The 22,031-nt window shown below is 32.6% G+C and overlaps 1 protein-coding gene across 1 annotated transcript in view; it reads right to left on the bottom strand.

The window, feature by feature from the left end:
• The window catches only part of LOC114025961 (cytosolic carboxypeptidase 1-like), a 173,093-nt gene that overhangs the window by 70,547 nt on the left and 80,515 nt on the right, over positions 1–22,031 (bottom strand). Inside the window, 6 exon segments of the mRNA XM_027839510.1 lie at positions 3,666–3,782; positions 6,828–6,925; positions 11,065–11,242; positions 11,780–11,988; positions 15,992–16,029; positions 20,584–20,677. Of these exon segments, the coding sequence (XP_027695311.1) occupies positions 3,666–3,782; positions 6,828–6,925; positions 11,065–11,242; positions 11,780–11,988; positions 15,992–16,029; positions 20,584–20,677 (734 nt within the window).

Below are 22,031 nucleotides of genomic sequence, written 5' to 3'. Positions count from 1 at the left end.
ATTAGAAACAAAAATACACAGAACGATTCTGAAAATCCCATACAAATGTACTCCAACTCAAGTCTCAAATATTCAATTTTTCAAAAAATACTGTACAAACATATCTCTGATTTCATTAATTTATTCCATCCTTCAATAAGCATTTATTAAGTGCCTACTCAAGCATTATTCTAGGTGGTAAGGATACACAAAGTAGAAACAAACCAGTTTTTGTCTTAAAGGAATTTATGTTCTGTTTAGGTGAAACAACAAATACAGACGAAAATTAAGTGTAGAACAGATACAAAGTAATTTGGTGGGGAGTACATGAATAACTTGGAGAGAGAAAGACAGAATAGACCTCTTATATAGGAGGTGCTCTTGAATGTGACCTTGAAGAAAGTTAGGGATTTTGAAAGCCAAAAGTGAAAGGAAAAGTATAGGTCAGGTATGGGACAAGGCCTGTGCAAAGGCAGAGATACAGATAAAACATCTTATGCTGAATATAACAAATAAATTGGTTTGGCTAGAACACAGAGATCAGGTACAATAAGCATGGAACAACAGCCTCGATCCAGACTAAAGGCTGAATCCATCCCAAAAAAGTTTAAATTTTACCTTAAAGGCAAGAAGGAACAACTGCAGATTTTTGCTCAGGAAGTCAGACTCATACTAAATGGAATATTGATCTGGCAGTTGTGGATGATGTGCTGGAGATAGGAAAGATTTGAGGCAAGGAGACAACTTAGAAAACTCTTTCAAAAGTCCATCATCACCATCGACAAGGTATTTATTCATTAAGCAAATGCTGCATGCCAAGTGCTGGGTCCAGGTGAGGGCCTGGACTAGGGTGGTGGTGATACGAGGGGAAAGAATACAACAACATAAAAGATGTTACAGGGAGCTGACAAGACTTGCCAACTGAGTGGATCTGAGAGGCAAAGAAAAGGGAAGAGCTGAAGATGCCTCTGAGCTTGTGAACTCGAGCGACTGGGAAGATGATGGTACCCGTAATGGAAAAAGTAGTTCCTGATCTACAAAGCTAGCTTCATCTTCAGAACTTCTGCCTTGGGCCCCGGCTGTCCTCACTGGTGACTGCCTCACCTGGCCCACAGACATTCTTCATTTTACTCCTACTCCTCCACCACTCATATGGTTCCAAATAATTACTGAGTGGTGGCACTCTTGGTTTTAAAATCATGGAAGTCTCTTTTTTTTTAAATTGCTCATGTTTATTACTATACATTGTCTTCAAAAGGTGTTTTTTTTTGTTTTTATTTTTTCAGTTTGGCATTTAATGAGTGAAAAAAGTTGGTTTCTTCCACTTTTGTGGTCTTTAAAGGTTCAAACAGAATAAAGTAATTTCTAAGTGAAGTGACTGATATTGGAAATAACATGCAAGCTAAAGTGGAAAAGAGTCATCAAAATTCATTTAATCTGTCTTTTTAATAAGTCAGTAAAACTTATCACTCATTGGTCTTATAACAAAGTTATTCTAAAAATATCTTTTGTGTTACATCACTGAAACTTACTGCATATTTTTCAAACATATTAATCATATAGGTCACTGTAATAGGGAAAAGAATTTCTCTTTGAAATAAAAATTGAGAATTATTTGAATACCAACACATCTACTTCAAATTAGATATATTTTCCCAATCACATAATTAAATGAACTATTTCACATATCACCTGCCACAGAATTCAAAGTTGACAGCCTAAAATATAGTATACTAATAAGCAGAGACTCTGAAAGTCCCTCTTTTCAAATTAACTTCTTTTCTTCCAACACAATGAAAGTTAGCTATCAGCATTAAGTCTTTGTGGAGTGCAATCTAACTTAATTATCACTGTGAAGAATTGTATTGATAAGTAGATAGAAGGAACCAAGTCATCTCTATAGTAAACTACTTGTTTAAGGTAAAAGAGTTGGTGAACAATAAGAAACAGAATGCTAATCTCAGTACCAGCTGCAATCTCCTTTTCTTTATGGCTACTTTGAATATCTTTTTATTTTTGTACAACCATATTCTATTAAGGCTTACTGTTTATGACTTCTCAAATGTACTTGTCTTTTCACCTATACTAAGTTATAGAGGTGATTCAAATCAACCAAATAACTTTCTCTACCTGTAGCCAGCCTTATGATTTTCCCATTATTGCTCTGAATCAGCTTTTTCCATTGCTTGTAAGAGTTTCTGTATGTTTAAGTATTTTGTTGTAATTTGGTAGTCAACACTAGTGAAAAGGGAAGATATGAAAAAGTTTACTCTAAACTCAGTCTTTTTACTCCTACCTAGATACCTCTGACCTCCCCTCTTGAGCATATTATACTAGCTTTAAGCTAAAGATATGGGACCATTGTCTCTCCCTTTCATCATTCCAGTGCATCTGCAGTTCCATGAGGCAACCTAAACACTCAGAATCATAGCAGCTATTTAACCCATCCTATGAATAAAGGTAAATAAATTTCTAACAAATCTGAAGTAAAGAAAATCCCCAAAGTAAAAACCATCTTTTCAATTACCTTTCCTCTCTATTACTTTCTCATTCAGCACTAGACATTCAGTCTCTTTTGGAGAAATAAGAAAGGAAAATTGTTAACTTTTTGAAAAGGACCTTAGAGACCACCTAGTCTAACATATTCATTTTACAAATCAGGAAACTGAGGCCCGGAAAAGTTAAGCAATTTTAGTGACATCACACAGCTTACTCATAACAGAGCCAAGATCAGAAATCTCCACACACTCAACTCTTTCCCCAAGCCACACTCAAATATTTGGTTATTTATATTCCATTTATCTTTTCTATTAATCACTGCTAGCTGAGGCTAATCTATTTAGCAAATTAGACTAAAAACCTTTAACATGAATTAGGGGTGGTAGCAAATCATAAGTTAAATGTTCTAATAATTTTCACGTGACATTATCAGAAAAGAAATTAAAAGACTATCATATTTATTTGCAAATGTCAATGATAACATGAAAGCAGTTTTTAATTATCACTTTCAACTAGTTCTTACTTCCAACATGTCAGTGCAATTGAATGAAAGGAGATAATAACAGATCATTAGTTTTTTTAAACATTTTAAAAATTCAAATGTTGTAGAGTTAATGTATATCTACAAGTTACTTCAGATGAAAAAAAGGTAATCAAGTCTATGCCATTCTTTTTTTTTTTATTTTGAGGTCTAGATCTCCCTACCTTATCCAGGCTAAAAGTACATTGGTCACTAACAGGCCAGACCCCATTCCTTGTCAGCAAGAAAGCTCTGACCACCATTTACAACTGGGGCAATTTCACTCTTCCTTAAGCAGCCTGGTAGTCCTTGACTCCCAAGGGTGCACCCATCTTGGTGCTGGACTTAATGCTGACATCCAATTGGCTTTAGTTCTTCTACAGCTCAGAATTTCCAAACTCTAATGATTCACCAGCCTCAGCCTCCCCAGTAACAGGGACTACACAGATGTATGCCACCACTCCCAGCTTTTGCCATGCATTTTATAGGTAAAGGAACTTAAAATCCAGAGAGGTTAAGTGGTTTGCAAAAGGTCACATGGCTAAGGAAAAACCCTTTCTCATTTTAAAAATGAAAAGCAAAATAGGAAATATCTTTCAATTTAAGAGAGAAAAGAATTCTTAATTCAGTAAACATTAAGAATCTGAATTAATCAGTTTTTTTTTACCTGAAAGTCATCAGAAAGTTCATGGAAAAAATGTTCATACATTTTTAGCTCTTCTACTGGTCGTCCTAGTTCTTGCTTGGGTTTTAACTTGTTAATATCAGTCTCAATATCATCATTCTGTAACAATCAAAACATATTGTATCAAGAATTAGTTATGCCTCTAATAAACCAGAATACATTCTCAATTTAATGCCATCCAAATCACTACATGGAATTAAAGTCAAAGAATGAGCAAAATAAATTTTGCAATAGTTTTTACTTATTTTAATAATCTGTCTAATTTAACATTTTAAGTATTCTTTAGTAGAGAAAATCACAGCATGAAGACATGTATTAAACCAATTCAAAAGAGTCAAACTGTAAAATAGATACTTGAAGCTCAGTTTAAAAAAAACTGAATTAAAAGAAACCTAACTAAGCTATACTAGTGATTTTTTATATGAAAAATTCAGAGAAACATGAGAAGAGCTGCATGAAGGGATACAGAATAAATAAAAAAGAGTTGAAAGAACAGATACATACATAAATGAAGTCATCAGTTAATCAACAAATGCTTAACTCTGTTCAGGCACTGATGCTGGGACAGCAGTGAGATTGTCTCTCTACCCAAGCTTACAGTCTACTCAGGGAATACATGTTCACAGAGAAGTAAATAAAGGTATCTATACAAAAGGCAATTTCCCTGGTGGTAGGGAGAGGTGAGCAGATAACAACCCAGAGATTCAGAAAAAGCCTTCTGAAAATAGAGAGATTAGAGATTGTATGCAGGGAGACCAATTAGGAGAAAAATGCAGTAATCCAGGCAAGAGGTGATATGGGCCTGACTAGTTGTAGTATGAATGGAGAGGCAACAAATTCTGGTCAAATACAACAGTCAATGTTATTAACGTTATCAAAGTAAAAGGACCCAACCTTCCTTTCTGTTAACAACTGATAAACCAGATTTTTGGTGGAGGAGATATACTTTGTAAGAGGGATTGTTTGGGTATTTCAGAGAAAGTCTAGCTTCAAAACAAAATGTTTTGGTGCACTTAATAACATACAAGTCGTTCTCAAACTTTTTCTATCCATGACCCTTTCGAAAATTGTGACATCCTATACTTCCCAAAGTGTGGGATATAATTCAGGCTGTCCGTTCCAGGCAGATTAGAAGCAAACTATGTGCCACTCTGGGAGAAGAGGTTGAAACTGAAGGACAGGTTAAAAGTATACACTGGAAGTGGGAAAATCTGAGGTCAAATAGGACTAATTGAAAGTACGTTGTGTGCTGTTCAGAGAAGATATTAAGAAGAGACAAATATCCCACTCTGAGACATCAAGAAGAGTTGGGAGTCTGATCATAACAACTACTATCTATCTACAGTAGCTTTGCGATCCCAAATTGAGAAAGGGCCTTAAAATAACTTGACCAATTATTAACTCCACAAGGGGGCCAAAGAGAGGTATGGAAATAATTTAAATACACTTATTTAATAACTCATTTTTAAATTTGCCTTATTCACAGCACAACAAACCACCTCAATACTGCAGCCCTTGAAGGCACAGAAGATTTCTATGTGTACATGGAAACAATAAACAATAAACAGGATTCAGTTGTATAGATTAAACAAGTAGCTATTTACATACACTTACATACACTAAGAAAAAGAACCAAAAAGCAAATGAAATCAGATACTTTTTCAAGAAGGCTAAGGGTCTATTTTTTAAAATTAAATTAATTTTTTCAATTAAAAAAATCTATTTTCTCCCCTTCCCATAACCACTCACACACACACTGGAAAAACAATGCAAAAACAAAAACAAAACCATCATAACTGCATATGCAGTGAAGCAAAACAAATGACTGCACTGACCCTATCCAAAAATATATACTTCATATTCTGCACCCTGAGTCCATTATCTCTCCGCAAAGATGTTTTATCATTGGTCCTCTGGAATCACGGCTGGTCACTTTGATGATCAGAGTTCCTGTTCAGCCCTATAGTGCACATTATCTACCTAAATCTAATTGGCACATCACAATCACTAATGCCCATAATAGTGACTTCAAAGGAAGGTTAAATTATGTTCAATATACCTTATTTAAACAAGTCAGGGAAGTGTAGCATATGTTTGAGAAATATTTCTATCAAAAACTGTTAAATTAGTTCGAGCCCTTAAAACATTAATTCTCAGCACTCTGAAAAACTCCATTATCTAAAATAAAGTACTTCCAGTGAGTTCCAGAGATGGAGGTTCAAGTACCATCTACCAAAACACATGAGCTGAGTCATGGAGGGAGTATCTATCCCAATTCACAGATCCTTGAAGTATTTCTATATTAATACTAAGTTTTACAAAGTTCTATAATCTATATCACAAGGGACTCTATTTAGATCAATGCACAAAAGAAATTCCTAATTAAAAAGATAATCTTATTTAGAACAAGGTGGTAATGTGTGTGTATCGATATGTATATGTGTATACACACACACACACACAAACACACACACACACATACATGGAATCACTTTCCTAAAAATCTTTAAAAGAGGTACATTACAACAACATAAATGGAAAGAACTTCCACAAAACAATCAAAAGTGAGTGTCCCAAAACTGCAAAGAATAAGTATGACCCAAAAATACACTCCCCCACCCAACTCTTTTGCAGAGGTGGGAGATCTATGGGTGAGATGCACTGCACAGGTGTTCAGACTTCGTTTCAATGTATTGATTGGTTTTGCTCAGTTTATTTTTCCCCTTCTTGCTCTTTTTCTTTTAAAGAAATTGTTATATGATCTGCTCTCTGAGGAGGAGAAAGGGAAGCTAGTAGGAGAAATTCTGATGATGTAAAAAACAAAGTATTGAAATAAAGTTTATTTTTAAAACAGCAAAATGTACAACAATTTTTACTAGATGTACATTAAAGTCTTTCCTAGAGCCAAAAAGAGAGAATTAGATAACACTTCAAGGACCCTTCCACTCTAAGGACTTAAAATAAAGCTTTACTTCTCTTTGCAATAGCTTACTCTCACTGATGAACCATATCAAAAAAAGAAAAAGAAAGAAAATAGGCACAAGTTCAGCAATGAGCCTCTATGTCATTATTTAAATTTACTTTCTTTTGACAATAATAATGCGTATTGTATACAGTTAATTGACAATAAACATTTATACCAACCTTAAAATTTTGGTCTATATCATCATCATTCTCAATTTCATTTTCAGCTTCTAATTCAAGGTCTTCATTGTCATCGCTTTCATCTACTACGTCATCCACTGTGATACAAAAGGCTCTATAAGTAGGTGAGAAGTAAACTTTCTACAAAATGACACCCTGGGGAAGACTGCTACATTGAAAGTATTAGGAATTCACATTAAAAAATACTACAAATGCATAAATATTTATAAATAATTATGTCATAAATAAAATATTAAATAGCACCTTCTGTTGTGACTCACTCTTCGCTGCTTGTGCTTGAATAGCACATGACTCTGAAATCTATGGTAAAGTTACATTAATGTCTTTTATGTACATATAAAAAGTCGATACTAGTGAATTTTGTTCATGAGAAAATAAGGGTTGCTCTTTTTTGATACTTTCTCCTCTCTGGGTTTTTGTGACGCTACTCTTAGTTCTCTTCTTACCTATCTGATTGCTCTCTCAATCTCCTTTGCTGGCTCATCAAAGGCTATGTCTACTGAGTTTTGTTCTCTTTACCCTCTTACTTGCTAACCTGGTCAGCTCCCATAGGTTTCATGTCTATAAAGATTACTCCTAAATCTATATATCCAGCACAATTCTCTCTCCTGAGTGCCAGTCACGCATCACCAAATATCTACTAGATATTTTCAATTTAATTGTCCAAAGGCATCCCAAACTCAACATATCCAAATAGGAACTTATTATCTCATCCTCTCCTTTTCCCCTTACAACAACCCCTCTGATAAATTTCCATATTTCAGCCTAGGGTACATTTTCATCCTTCCAGTTGGAAAGGTTCATAATCTCAGAGTCAACTTTTACTCTATCCTCTCCTTCAACTCACATGTCTAGTCAATTAGCAAGTCTTGTTGCTTTCACCTCCAAAGCATCCCACATATTTCCCCTTCTTTTCACTCACATGGTTACCACTGTAACTCAGAATCTAATCATCTCTTACCTGATCAATATTGTAACTGTTCTCCCTACCTGTTCTCCCTACCTCAAGTCTTCCTCCTTTTGATCCATCTTCCACATAGCTACCAAAATGATTTTTATAAAGTACAAGTCTGACCATGTCACTCCTTTGCTCAATAAAATCCAATGGCTCTATAGGATATTATATAAACTCCTTTGTTTTGCATATAAATTCTTTCACCACTCAGATTCAACCCACCTTTCCAGTCTTATTATATATTACTCCCTTTCATGCACTATATAATAAAATTCAACTGGCCTGTAGCTGTCACTCACACACAACACTCAATTTCTTAATTCCATTTGCACAAGTTGTTCCTCGTACTTTTCCTTCTACCTCTCACAATCTCTAGCTTTCTTCAAAAGTTCAACTCAAGTGGTAGCTTTTACATAAAGCCTTTCCTAATCCCCCAAGTTAATAGTGCCCTCTCCCCCAAAAACTTCATGTATATATACATATATACACATACATTTTATATATATATATATATAAAATACACCTATATATGCAGAAGTTGTCTCCCTCAATACAATATAAACTCCTTGAGAAAACAGATGTCATTTTCGTCTTTGTATAACCTGTTACCACAGCTAGGTGGCATGGTAGATACAGTGTTGGGCTTGAAATCAGGAAGAACTGAGCTCAAATCCAACCTCAGATACTTACTAGTTATATGACCCCGGAAAAGTCATTTAACCTCTGTTTGTCTGTTTCCTCAAATGTAAAATGGGGATAATAACAGCACCTACTTCACAGGGTTGTTGTGAGGATCAAATGAGATAATATTTATAAAGAGTTTAGCACAGTGCCTGCTACATAGAAAGTGCTACAGAAATACTTATTCCCTCCTTCTCCCTGGAACATAAGAGAAACTCAATAAAGATTTACTGATTGATGCTTCTATTTCTGTGTAGTGAATGTGTAGCTCTAGGATCAAAAAATTAAAATAAATTTATAAGCAACAGCTTACATAAAATGAAAAGGAAAATGAGAAAAAATGATTACTGGAGAAAATAAACAAAAAAAGACTGAGAGACTGGTAGTAAGAAAAGAATTTTCTTGATTAGCTAGAGAATAGTAAACTCATCTAAAACAGAGAAAAGGATAAATCATATTGTTCAATAAACCAGGCAAAATAAGTACTTTATACAAAGAATAGGTTGTTTGTTTGTTTGTTTTGTAACTCAAAAGGCTATTCTAAAAGTTGTTATTGTTCTGATGTGGAAAAGGGACTACTTATTCATAAGATCTAACCAGAAGATGGACCCATAAGGCCTTAAATGGTTAAAGTAAACAGAAAGCTAACCATAGTCAGACAATAGTAACACAGCACTCCTTATATTTGCACAATGCTTTTTAAAAAAAAAAATTTCAAGACACTTTTAAATAAAACATCTCGTTAGAACATAATATGTTCATTGAATCTTTACTATGAAATTTATTTGAATATTTTAATACAACATTTCCACAATAAAATAATTCTGGATATCCAAGGAATTTTTACAGATTTATCCATTAACTATTAAGGATAATAATGTGTGGATAATAATACAATTCAAATTATTATTACTACTAAAATATATTCATTACTGTTAAGGAGATCTAGCACAGAGTCCAAATTGAAGAGGGATTCTCTATAGACGGTAAGATCCTCTAATTACTCCTATTTGCCAACGACATTAAGTTGATTGTATTAAGTCTCAAAACACTGTAGAGCCTCCTGGTTGCCCATAATCACTCAAAAGAATCTGGTCTAATCATCCCCATAGGAAAAATCAAGCAAACAAAGAATGCCTATGTCCAGACTCTGATATACATTAGATGGACAACAAAAGAGAATATGCATCAAGGTATACATTTGGTATATATCCTGAAAATTAACAAAGAACTAGTACCAGGATTAAAAAGAAAAAGAGTTAGTTGGATTCTGAAAAAAAAAAGGCAAAGCTCCTTTAATGACTTCAAATTACTTTCTGAAACAGAGGCCCATTTTCAAAATACAAATATACTACTGGTACTACTATATGGCTGAAAGTCATGGAACATGACTTCAAAGAATTAAAATTTAATGTTATTCAGAGGACAATGGAAAAGTACATGGTAGATATAAAAACGTTAAAACACATAGTAAATAAGGTACTAGGAAGAAGGGCAAAGGAAGTTATCAAAGAAACATATGACTGAAAAAGATGAACTAGTCACATGGTGAGAGTATGAGATACTGCTGGATGACACATTTGCTCCACCAGCATTCTCATAATATCAAAAGAAAGAAAGGAAGATCCCTACACATTCAGTGGATGGACCTCTGGTGGTGAACTTATGACAAAATGTGGACAAGAGCTGCACAGAAAGAGGCATGCATGCATGCACTACAGATTGCATCACTGTTAGGAAAGTCTACATCAAGGAGATCACATTGATTTTGGACCATATGCCCTCTAAGACCTTTTCATGGCCTAAATCTTAACATTTAAACTCTGCTTTTTCCATATTAGCACCATTTGCACTATTATAAAACTTTTTCTTCTTTTATTCATTGCAGATAGAGAAAAAAAAAACTTTAAAAAAACCACAGCACACCCAACCAATCTTCCTTTCTCTAAAACATTTTCTGCTTCACTGATTATCTAATTAAGAAATCTCAGTCATCTTAGACTTCCTGAAAATTTCACTTCTCATTTTCTGATACACACACACACACACACACAAATGTAGTTCAAAACTAAAACAATTTCAGTCACCGATTTATCTAAACCAAAAATATATATTTTTATATCTTCAATCAGATAAGTCAAGTGTAATTTTTAAAATAAATGCCTTCAGGGAGACAGAAAACCATAAGACTTTTAATCAAAATTCTGTTTAGTTCATTTAATACCTTAATAAAAGTATTAAAAATGCAGCAACTAATTTCATTGATTATATATTCATAATATATGTATACATACTTTAAAAACCACAAGTACCAATTTAAAAGAGTTGTTAGGTTATATTTACTTAATGAAATTCTCTTATAATTCACATTCATAAATATAACACATATCCCTATACTAAATAGCATTCTTCTGGCAATATGAATAGAAACTCAGACTCACTTTTTAAAATAACAGGTGACTATCAAATGAAGCAAAGTATGATTACTATATTAAGTCTTCCTTTTTCTATTCGATTCAATCACAAGGAAAGTAGACAAAAAAGTTAAAACAACAATGAATAGTATGTAGTGAATCATACCTTCAGGTGGTAAATTGTAGAGCTGAGCCACAGGTCCAGTCACAGGAATAACTGGTAATTGGAAATGAAAAGCACTTTTAATAGTTGGTAATGGAAGACGATTTTTAGGAAAACATTTCCTCATAATCAGACTGGACGTGTTGACGAGAGGATCAAGAGTCCTGACTGCCAAGCAATCCTATTTTTAAAGGAAAGGGAAAAAACACTATGTAATCACCACGAATAACTAATTTTTGATATCTTCAGAGGAGAATGCTTTTTTCTGACATTTTTCACTAAAAATATCTATTTCATATCAAAGTATAATTTTAAATACTTCTGTCCATTATGAATGCAACTGTTCCTTTACATCATCAATATGAAAATTCTGATATATTTAAATAAAATGATACAGACATAGGAACAAAAAAGCTACACCTAATCTTATTCTATTTGTGCATTTACACAGCCTCTTAATTCTATAAACCCACAAGCATCATCTTCTATGAGTCTTTATGAGCCTAGTTTTTTAACTGGAAGGTCAAAAAACAATTAACATTATTCATGTTACATGTAAGGAAAAAAACTTTTAAACACTTGCCTTTAGTTACTGTTACCAAGTTTTTACTTTAATGATTACTTGACTATTATCCTCTTAAATAAATTTCTTTTTCTCGTAATTAAAATCAGTCCTTAGTATATGAATCTAAGAAAAGGAAATTAAAAAATAATTTACTTGTGAAGTGTTGTATAGAATTTTCATCCCATTGGCATCAATAAATGCCTTTCTTCCCAACTTGAGGCTTGTAACGCTTTTTAAACTCTGTAAAATTCCTTTCCGGATGAGCATGTTTCTGTGCCGATTATCATGCCGGTGCCAATCTACATAAATTGTTAAAAGCACATGGACATATCCTCTGTCTACAGCTCTCCTGGCATTTGTTTCTTTAACAAAAGAAAATTAAGAAAGAACACTGAAGATGACAAGAGAAAGTTGTAGAACATAGAATTACTGCTTTTTTTCTTTTAACATAGCAAACCCAGTTTGTATTCAATACCATGATGCATTCTCCTAATATTACATTTTCTAAAGAAATCTTTAGCAACAGGGTTTTAAAATGTTTTTTCATCTATTATGTAAATGTGACAAGCTTCAATAAACACAAAACAACATTTTCCAGAGATCTCTTTGTATTGTTCAGTTATTTATTAGTATCAGGATCTCTCTATTACAATCAGTGTCATCTCAAAAAAATTTCCCTTAACAAAAAATGTTTCATGCATTATGAAACTTGTGAACACACATACTTGACTGCAATGAATTGGACTATATAGAACTTTAGCTTGCCATGTGGTTATATGGCTTATAGTTCATGCAAAATCACTACTATAATAGTGGTAATACATTCTATTATACTATTAACTGAGTGAACCTATCTTCATTAAAAGCCTAATTATTCTCTTAAGTCTTCACCAATTGTGTAAATATGTCATGCTTCCTTTAGCTTAAAGTTAAACTGTCAACATTTTTAGGAATTTAAACAATTAGAAAATGAGCAGAGAATCAGCATTTCTGAATTATCCATGTAAAAATATCACTGTTGATTTAACTTGTAAATTATATTTTCAAAAGATTGTAAATGCTTTGTTTTATCAAACTAAAGTTAGCAAGAAATGAATCAACAATATCTGACTTTTTTTAAAGTGGTCCTAATATTAAGGGGTGAAATTGGGGAGGAGTCTGGCCCTAAGATTTCATCAGCCTTGTTGTCACACACTAAACAAATTAACAAGTCTAAACAGCACACCTAATGTAAAGGCACTTTACTACTAAAAATAACTTAAAAGAGGATTTTAGTCTACTAATACATTGATCCAAATATTGCTATAATGAAGGGTAGTTAAAATGCATCCACAAGGTGATGAATTTGCATGACATACACATTTATCAGAAATGCTAACCTTATCCCTAGTCCACCGTCACCTTTAAATGATTCTGAGATGTAGACCCTGAAGTTGGCCACAGAGTTAGGTTCTAGGATCCTTAGCTATCTGAAAGAAGTACCAAATGTACCAAAGATGCTAACCTACACCTGGGGAACAGTTGAGCCCTGAGAAAATAAAAATCATTAATACCTCAACAACTGGAACTTTTATTTATAACCAAAAAAGGAAGAAGCTAGACAAAAAAAGAACCCACTGGATGCATCATTATATGTAGTAGAAACTATCATATCTGTTCTTTTGTGACAAAATTCCTAATACATACAGAAATGGTTGTTTATATACACAACCAACTGTTTCAAATTAATTTACCTGATTTTTTTGGTCTAATTGGCATATTCCTAACTGGTCAATTCAGGTAAGAGTCAAATCACTTGCCAGGGATCTGTTCCTCCTGCTGGTGTACAACACAGTTTGGGCTGAGGAGGAGGGCAACTTCTTACTTCTAGATAAGATCTTCAGTTACTCCAAGGTCTAGCCTTGCTTTCTTCTTCACTATAAGTGTTTAAAAGTTGCTCTCCTTTTTTGCTTTTTAATTTGTTTCCTTCTTAAAAAAAAAACCTTATACACCTATGCAAGGAAAGTTCTTATTGGAATATTAATAGCATCTTTGTGTACATAAAGGTTTAGCATAAAATTCACCTATATTTCAGGGAAAAAAAGTAGATTTAAGGAATTTCACCTCAGGAGTTAGCTAGCACCCACCCACACTTTGGCATACCTATTATATAGACTGCTACTGAAACTCCTGAGTCTCATGTCTTCCTATATTCTAAATATCTTCAATAGCATGTACCGCATGTATTTCATTTATTTTAATGAACTAAATTTTAATGGTCAATTTAGAAAACAGGATTTTTCAACATGTAAATATGTTTTAAATGTTTTTAAATCAGAAATCATTTACAACTATTTAATTTTTAAAGTCATGTTTAATAACACTGTTTGAAAAGTGTCACACAACTTCCCTCTATTGTTTAAACATAAATATACAGTGCAATAAATTTTATTCTAGAAATAGAGATTTCCTCATTTCTAAAACAGAAGGAAGAATATCAGCTTATATGGTTCTTTTTTAATTTTTTTTATTTTTATCAACTGCCTTTAATCAACTTGCCCAACCACCACATCAGCTATCTAGTTCTGTTTCTCTTACTACATAAATATATAGTGTCTATTTAGATTAAGAACAACAAAGGGAAGCAGAAAAAAAAATAATGCATACAGCCTACCTAATTCAAGAGGTCTGAGAACTGCTGACTTATATCACCTATTAATCAGAATTATCAGTAATTTCTCTTTTAAAAGTAATCACTTTATTATCTTAGTGATGAATCAAGGCTACCTTAAAATGTTCCCAAATGACACCCCTAAGTGAAAACTCCTTTTGAACCATCTAGCATCAATTGTCTTGTTTCATACTACCTGTGTGTGAGATCTTCACTGTAACTACAGGCTGTAGTGAAGAGTGCTACAAATAGTTTTAAGGACAACCTTTTATCCTTTATCCATATTAAATTAAATGTGTGCCCAATCAGGTTTAATAAAGCAAATCTAAAGAAAAATGTAAAAAGGCCAGTTCTCAGAAAACAGTAGCACACTTCAGTACGTAAACAGCTCATTTTCACCTAAAATCATAACTCAATGCCACCTTGTGGTAAAGAAATAACAATGGTTTTCAAAGGTTATGCCAAGAAGGGAAAATTCTAGCAGGTTTTGAGTACTAGTTCATATTCCTGTTCAAGGACTAGATTAACTAAATTCAATGAGGTTCATTATCAGAGAGATGACCACAAGATAATAAATTTTTATTTGGCCACACAATCTCATGAAACTGGCAAGGATGGCAATCTAAGTTAATGGAGGAAGTTCCCCCAGGGACAAATCACAGATCCTTGAAATACTGAAATTCTATCTTTAGAGATAATGTTATAGTCTCAATTAGTTAAATGGTATTACAAACTGATTTATTACATAATACTTGCTTCATTCCAACAACCCAAAACAACACTGATAGTTCAGACTGAATGATTAGTTGATCTTATGCCTTTACAAATACTTCATGTATTATTAGCTTTGGTTAATTATTTCTCCTTTATGTTCATACACTTCTAGCATCATTAAAGTACTAATCAGAAGTTAAAATTATCAAGTGTCATCAAATTATCAAAAAGATAGTTGGGGTTAAATAATCTATTCGTTTTAATCAGCCAATTATTCTTTATGTATTAAATAAATAACACTCCCATTGCCTGATGCTACTAATAGGGAACTAATATTAATCTAAATAGATGCTAAGTATTTACATAGTAAGAAAAAGAGAACTAGATAGCTGACATAGTAGTTGAGCAAGAATGTTAAAGGCAATTGATAAAAGAACTACCTAAGCTGACATTCTTCCTTCTATTTTGGAAATGAAGAAATATCTATTTCTGGAATAAAATTTATTAAAATGCAAATTTGTATTTAAACAATAAGATTCACACTTTTTAAAAATTTTTAATGTTATCATATGAGGAAAACAGTCCTTCAGATAAGAGATTAAACGAAAGCTGCATGTTTTAGATATTTAAGTATACATAGAAGTTGTTCAGATCATTTCAAATAAAAGAAGTGCTCAAAATTATGTATGATGTCCTTAAAATAAGGATTCTTATAAATCATTCTTCTCTGTCAGGTACTTATCAGCTGTTCTTTATGTTTCCATTTTAAGAACAAGTCAATGCACTAGATTGACATAATGCTCCAACATTTATTATTATGTATGATATCATCTTATTGGACAACTGGAAAACTAAAAATCAATTTTTTATTTAAGAGCATTATTTAATTTTACCACTACTGAAGAGTGAACATTCAAATCAAATCTAGTTTCCAATTTGTTTAACATGATAGAATATTCTATAAGATATTATCTAGTATTTTCTAGTATTTAAACACTTACTTGATTTTAGCAATGCAGCAAGTGTGTCTAAAGCAACCCTGTCAACACAACAAGAAAACACAAAACAACAACAAAACTAGTAAAATTAGTCTACAACAGAGTAAATTCATACAAATGTTTCAAGTTATTTTTCTATTATTCATTCCAAATTTTATCTTTATTGAACTTATTTACATAGTTTCTCAAAGTACTTTGAGTACACACATCTATCCAGTTTAAAAGTTAGATGTATTAAGATAAAACTTCAAAAGAAGAACACGCCAAAAAAAAAAAATTACTTACGTCTAAGTCTTTTTATCCAAAGGCACACTGATGGAACTGATTCTCACTGTGTAGGTATCTGAGCCTGTAAGAATCTACCTAGCAACTGTGTTGCTTTAAAAGTTACAATCCCTGGCCCCCAAAAGTCCCTTGAATCTGCCACTATAAACTGTAAGTTCTGCAGAAATCATTCTGATTTGCTAAATTCAAAATATTACAACTATAAAATATTACTCCTTAGTTTTTAAGTTTGGACATTGATGTAAGAAGTCTAAACTGTTTTAGAAAGGAAAGCTCCCACATAAAGTTCCTCATTACTTTTCAGTGGTAAGCCCCTAAAGAGACTATCGGTCACCAAAATCCCTAAAGCACCCACTATCTCTAGAAGAAATCACAGTTTTAAAAATCAGCAGTGTTTGTCTTTGAGCACAAATACTAAACTACAGATTGTGAATCTATTCACAATCATCTAGCTTTGACAGTATATACAGCATAATTAAGAAAAACACACACCTTTCATCCAAGTAGAAGAAAAATAAATTCTGGAAAATATGGCAATGAATTTAGAAACATCTACAAATATAAGAGATTATATATGCCACAATTATTTTCATTAAGAATATAACTTCTATAGGCAAGTTACGAAAGAATATTAAACAATACAAGTCATAGTATAAATATTCTGCAAAGGATCAATCAGCAAAAATTGTCATTGTTGCTACAAGTATATTCATGCTTAAGTAATCCAGGTGTTAATAAGCATTTAAGGGCAGCTAGACATCCAGCACCATATAAAACAACAGTCCCTTCCCTAGAGAAATATAAAATCCAAATGCGGAGACAAAAAATGGAAACTCATAAAATATCTAAAGAACAACGTGTAGGTGCAACATAATGGGCAAAAAGCTCTGTGAGTACACCATGTGATCAAAGTTGAAGTGGAGCTAGTTAATATTTACTAGAGGGCAGGAGGTCTGAAGCAGAACTTAAAAACACAACAAAACTTTATTTAACAATACACCAACGTGTGCTTGGTTGATGTTCGATAAATGTTTACTGTAGCTATGTGTTATCTGCCTCTAGAAAGACAGAGATACAAAGATAGAGAGAAAAAAGAGAAACAGAGAGACAGAAAGAGAATGAGAAAGCTTATCCTAACAACTTGAAATTTAGCTTATCTGTACAAATAGGTAATTTTAATGGACCAATTCTTATGATAATAAACAATATACAGTAGAGATCTAGGTATCTTATACTAAACTAGAATCATAATCTCATATATTTAACTTCATTTGGATAACATGGAACAGAACTGCAAGCAAATAAAATATGGAAGAATGAAATAAATCTATGATACTGCAACACTGTAATATGGGAAGTCCTGCTTATTCATTAAGAACTCTGGGATTAAGTTAGAGTGAGGAAATTTCTGTGAGTCTGATAAAATTGTACAGTAAGGAGAAACAAAAGTGTTTCATAAGCATTCAGGAAAATTTGACACAGAATAGTATGAATAGTCTAGTAGAATGGTATTAACCTAAGAAAAAATGGATAAAACAAAAAATAACTCCACTGAATTGCGGCAGAAATGACAAAAATTAATTAAAAATTAAGTTTTGCGAAAGGCAGGCATTACGTTTTCATTTACAATTGAAATATAAAAACCAAGCTTAATAATAACTAACAATTATATGGAGCCTTTAGGTTTGCAAAGCACATTATAAACTTCTCATTTTAGCTTAACCATAAGAAAAGTATTTGAAAACAATTCGGCCTCTTGTTAAGAAAGTATAAGCTTAAAGAAATTATAAAAATTAATCACAGAAATTCTAGGTTTAAGATTCATTTTTTCAATCAATTAATTGCTCCACATAAGTAAGTTTTTATCTCTATACCAATATATCATACTTATTCATACATTTTTTCTTTACATACTTCCCTCACATGAATTCTATCCTATACCTACCACACCCAAGTTTTGAGTCTATTTTTAAATAAGTGAAATAAACATTATGCTGCTATTAAATCATCAGCTATTATTATTTTTGGACCAGACAATGATTTCATTTGTATGGGGAACTCCCAGGAAAGAAATACCCAATCTCACCCCAACTTCACATCTGCTTGGCCATGTATAGTTCCAGAGAGTTGCATGGGCACTAAAAGGTTAAGTTACTTTCCCAGGGTCACACAACCAGTATATATAAAAATAAAAACGCAGGGGCCAGCTCACTAACCACTATGCCATGTTGCCTCTCAATATTATCATTGTTGCTACTATTGCTCTTAGAGAAGGAACACTGCTGTTAATAATAGAACACTGGGCAAATGGTTAAATTAATTTAAAGAAGCAGCAAGCATCGGGGGAAAGAAGATACAAAGGACAACAGAACTTGGTAACACACACACATAATCCTAAGATTAGGGTCCCCCTATACACATATGTACACACACACTCATACATACATACATACACACACACACACACACACACACACACACACACACACGTCTATAGCACTTTTCTGGACCATCTTATCCCAGACTAGGGTATGCAAGTTGGGGAAAAAAAAAAGTAATTCTAAAAGTAAATATCACTCTTCACTTGTCTATCAATCACCTCCCTTCCAACAACCAAATACAGTTAATTAAAATAGCTTTGATTAAATTCCCAATAAAGAATAAGAAATGGCCAAAGAAAAGGTATTAGATCAAGATTTCAATTAAATTTATCTATCATTTCTTCACCACTCTGTGTTCATTAATAAACAAGAGTAATAATCTCAAAGCTCAATGAAGATTTCCAAAGATCAACATGAACCAGCATTCAATATAATTTTTTTTAAGATTTCTTTTGAGTCACTACTGATTTCTGTATGACTCTGAGCACATGCAAAATGCTATAAACACATTTTACTGTTGTGATGTTTCCATACTAAAGATTTCTTCCTTCTCTCTGGGAATATCAAATTAAATAATATTTATACATCACCAAATGAATTTTAGTTATTCTAAGTAGGTATATATCTTTAACTAGAATGCTTAACTTAGTAGCATGGGCCAGGACTAAAAAGTATAACCATTAAAAGATAATGGGAGAAATAAATAGAAAAATTATTACAAAATACTTCAAAGATCAAATAGAGAAACAGTATAAGCACAAAGATCATCATTAATATCAATATGAAAATAGCCCTTTTTCTTGCTTTGTTAAATCTAATCTTAAGTTCTAGAATGTTGTTCATTGGAAAAATTAGTTTGACTTACCACATGATCTGACAGTCTTATTAATATAACCACATATGTAATTTCCTACTTTTTACCCTAATTCAGGCAGGAACCTAGAAGAAGTACTAATTGTTTCCGTTTGTGAACTATCTAATAATACTAAAGAAACAAAACAATGGCTGGAATTTGAGTTTTAAGATACATATGCAGAAGACCGAAAAGAAAGGAAAAACAACAGTGATAATTATAACAAAAACGGAACACTTAATTTAATGCACACATACGATGACAATGAAGAAACCCACAAACTAAACTGATTTCAGACAAGGATGGCATGAAAAGATTTCATTTAATAGCAGTGACATGACTTTCCTATTCTTTCATCCATAATACTTAGGGTTGTACAAAATTTGAAGTTCTTAAGCTAATTTATGTTTATGAAATTATAATTTTAGATTTTTCTTTTATCTATCTTTAAATTTCAAAACTAGAAACCAAATGGGTACTCTTTAATTGGAGAATCATTAAAGAAATCATGGTACATGAATGTAAAAGGATATCATTATACAGTAAGAAATGACAAATGTGAGAAATTCAGACAAACATACTATGACATATGAAATGATGCAGAGTGAAGTAAGCAACACTAGAAGAACAATGGATGTGATGACTATAAAAATGTAAATTCTTTTTTAAACACTAAAAGGATGTGGAACTTTAAGTAATTATAATGATCAATTTTGGTCCGGAATATACAGGAACTGAAACATACCCCCCCTCAACAAAAAAGTGGGTATTTACAGGAGAATGATGCACACAGAGTCAGATGTGGTAACTATATTCATTGTTTTTGCTTAACTTTTTTTCTTTGTTATAAGAAAAGATTCAATTTGGGAAGGGAGAAGGAATATCTGGGAATGACTGATATAAAAACCAAAAGAATCAATGAACTTTGAAGTTTTATTATAAAGTTGGAGTTTCAGAGCTGAAAAGAACTTCAATTTTTTTAATCAAACCTTCTAGTATTACACATGAGTAAACCAAGGCACAGAGAAATTTAGGTTGTACTTTTGTTCATATTTACAAAACATTTATGTACTCACTTCATAAGGCCAGTGTTCTTTTTACTAAAAGGGCCAATGATTTTAAACATCAGTTCCACAACTCCATTTTTCCCTAAGGACACTGCATTGACAGCTAAAAATAAAAAGAGAAAAGTTTTAAACCACAAAAACTAAGTATGTTTACGGGTATGTATATATAATACACATCCCAATGAATAAACACATTCAAGCTATAAGTGAAATGCTCACACTTTACTAAATGTATTCAGTGAGGGAAGGAGTTTAATTAGGATTAAGTCACCAATTATAAAGATAGTACATACCCAATAACTCAGGGTAAAAAGGTAGTGTTGTTTAATGGAAAACTAAGACAGTTATATATACGAAAGATAAAAGCAAAGTCCCATCTCAAGTTCAAGGTCACAGACTGAAGTTTTAAGGAAGGCTTTCTGAAAAAAGCTTGAGAAATGTTCCCTTAAAATGTTTCTATGTAAAAAAGATCAGTAATATACGGCAGAGAAAAGGTTTTTTAAAAGTAATTCAGAACACTTTCTTTCATGAAGGATTTAACAAACACCTTTATCTGGGATATTCTCATGAAAGAAGTCTGCATAAACTGCCCAAAAGTACACTAAAATATTTTTAAAGAAGTTTAAGTTGCTTATTAAAATAAATGTCACAATTCAATTACAAGATAGATTATCAATTTCACCCAGAAATCTCATCATGAGACCCTAAAGAACTGTCCAAATGATGCAAATTTGCCTTTACCAAATATTCCTTTAAATAAGTTAGCCAATACATAAATCTTTGATATCTTTTTGCCAAACAGAAATCTTCACCGTAATTGGATGTTACGAGATTGTACCTAGATTTTTTTTCTTAAAAGTAAACATCTATATTGCCTCTGCTTTTGTTATCAAATGAAGGTTTTAAGTATCTAAAAAATAAGTCACATGAAGGCAGTGAGATAAAAAAAATTCTGCTAAAAATAGAGCTTAGCAATGTTTTAAAAACAGAGGTTTATGATGCAACGTTTTTTAAAATCCAAAACTAAAGTAATATTTTAGTCATTATTGATCCTTAAGGCAATAATTATCATCTAAAAGGTAAGATTTTAGCTGAGATGTTTAGCTGGGTTTTTATTATATAATCCAAGTGTAACCACAGACAAACATTTCATTCACCTCTCTGAGCCTGTGCCATCATCTGTACAATGAGAATGGTGCCTATATGGTGCCTGAGATTCTTTCTAGGCTCTAACTATTATGGTTCAAGTGTAGATGGAGAGAGATATGGGGCTAAAGGATTCTGCTGGTCACCATGCTATGGTAAATAATGAATGCCACAATAGGCTATGAACTGTGCTAGCTGTGTTGTCCAAGGATTCACTGACGATATTCCTATCTCACATAGAAATTCACAATAACCTCCCCTGTAAAATGACACCTAACCCGCAGGGTTGTTCTAAGAATCAGATGAGATAA

This window comes from Vombatus ursinus, unplaced genomic scaffold (genome assembly GCF_900497805.2).
Source record: "Vombatus ursinus unplaced genomic scaffold, bare-nosed wombat genome assembly UNPS02014832.1, whole genome shotgun sequence".
NCBI classification, from domain to species: Eukaryota; Metazoa; Chordata; class Mammalia; order Diprotodontia; family Vombatidae; genus Vombatus; species Vombatus ursinus.
The sequence above is the reverse complement of the archived record's forward strand: the minus strand, read 5'-3'. Positions and strand labels throughout refer to the sequence as shown.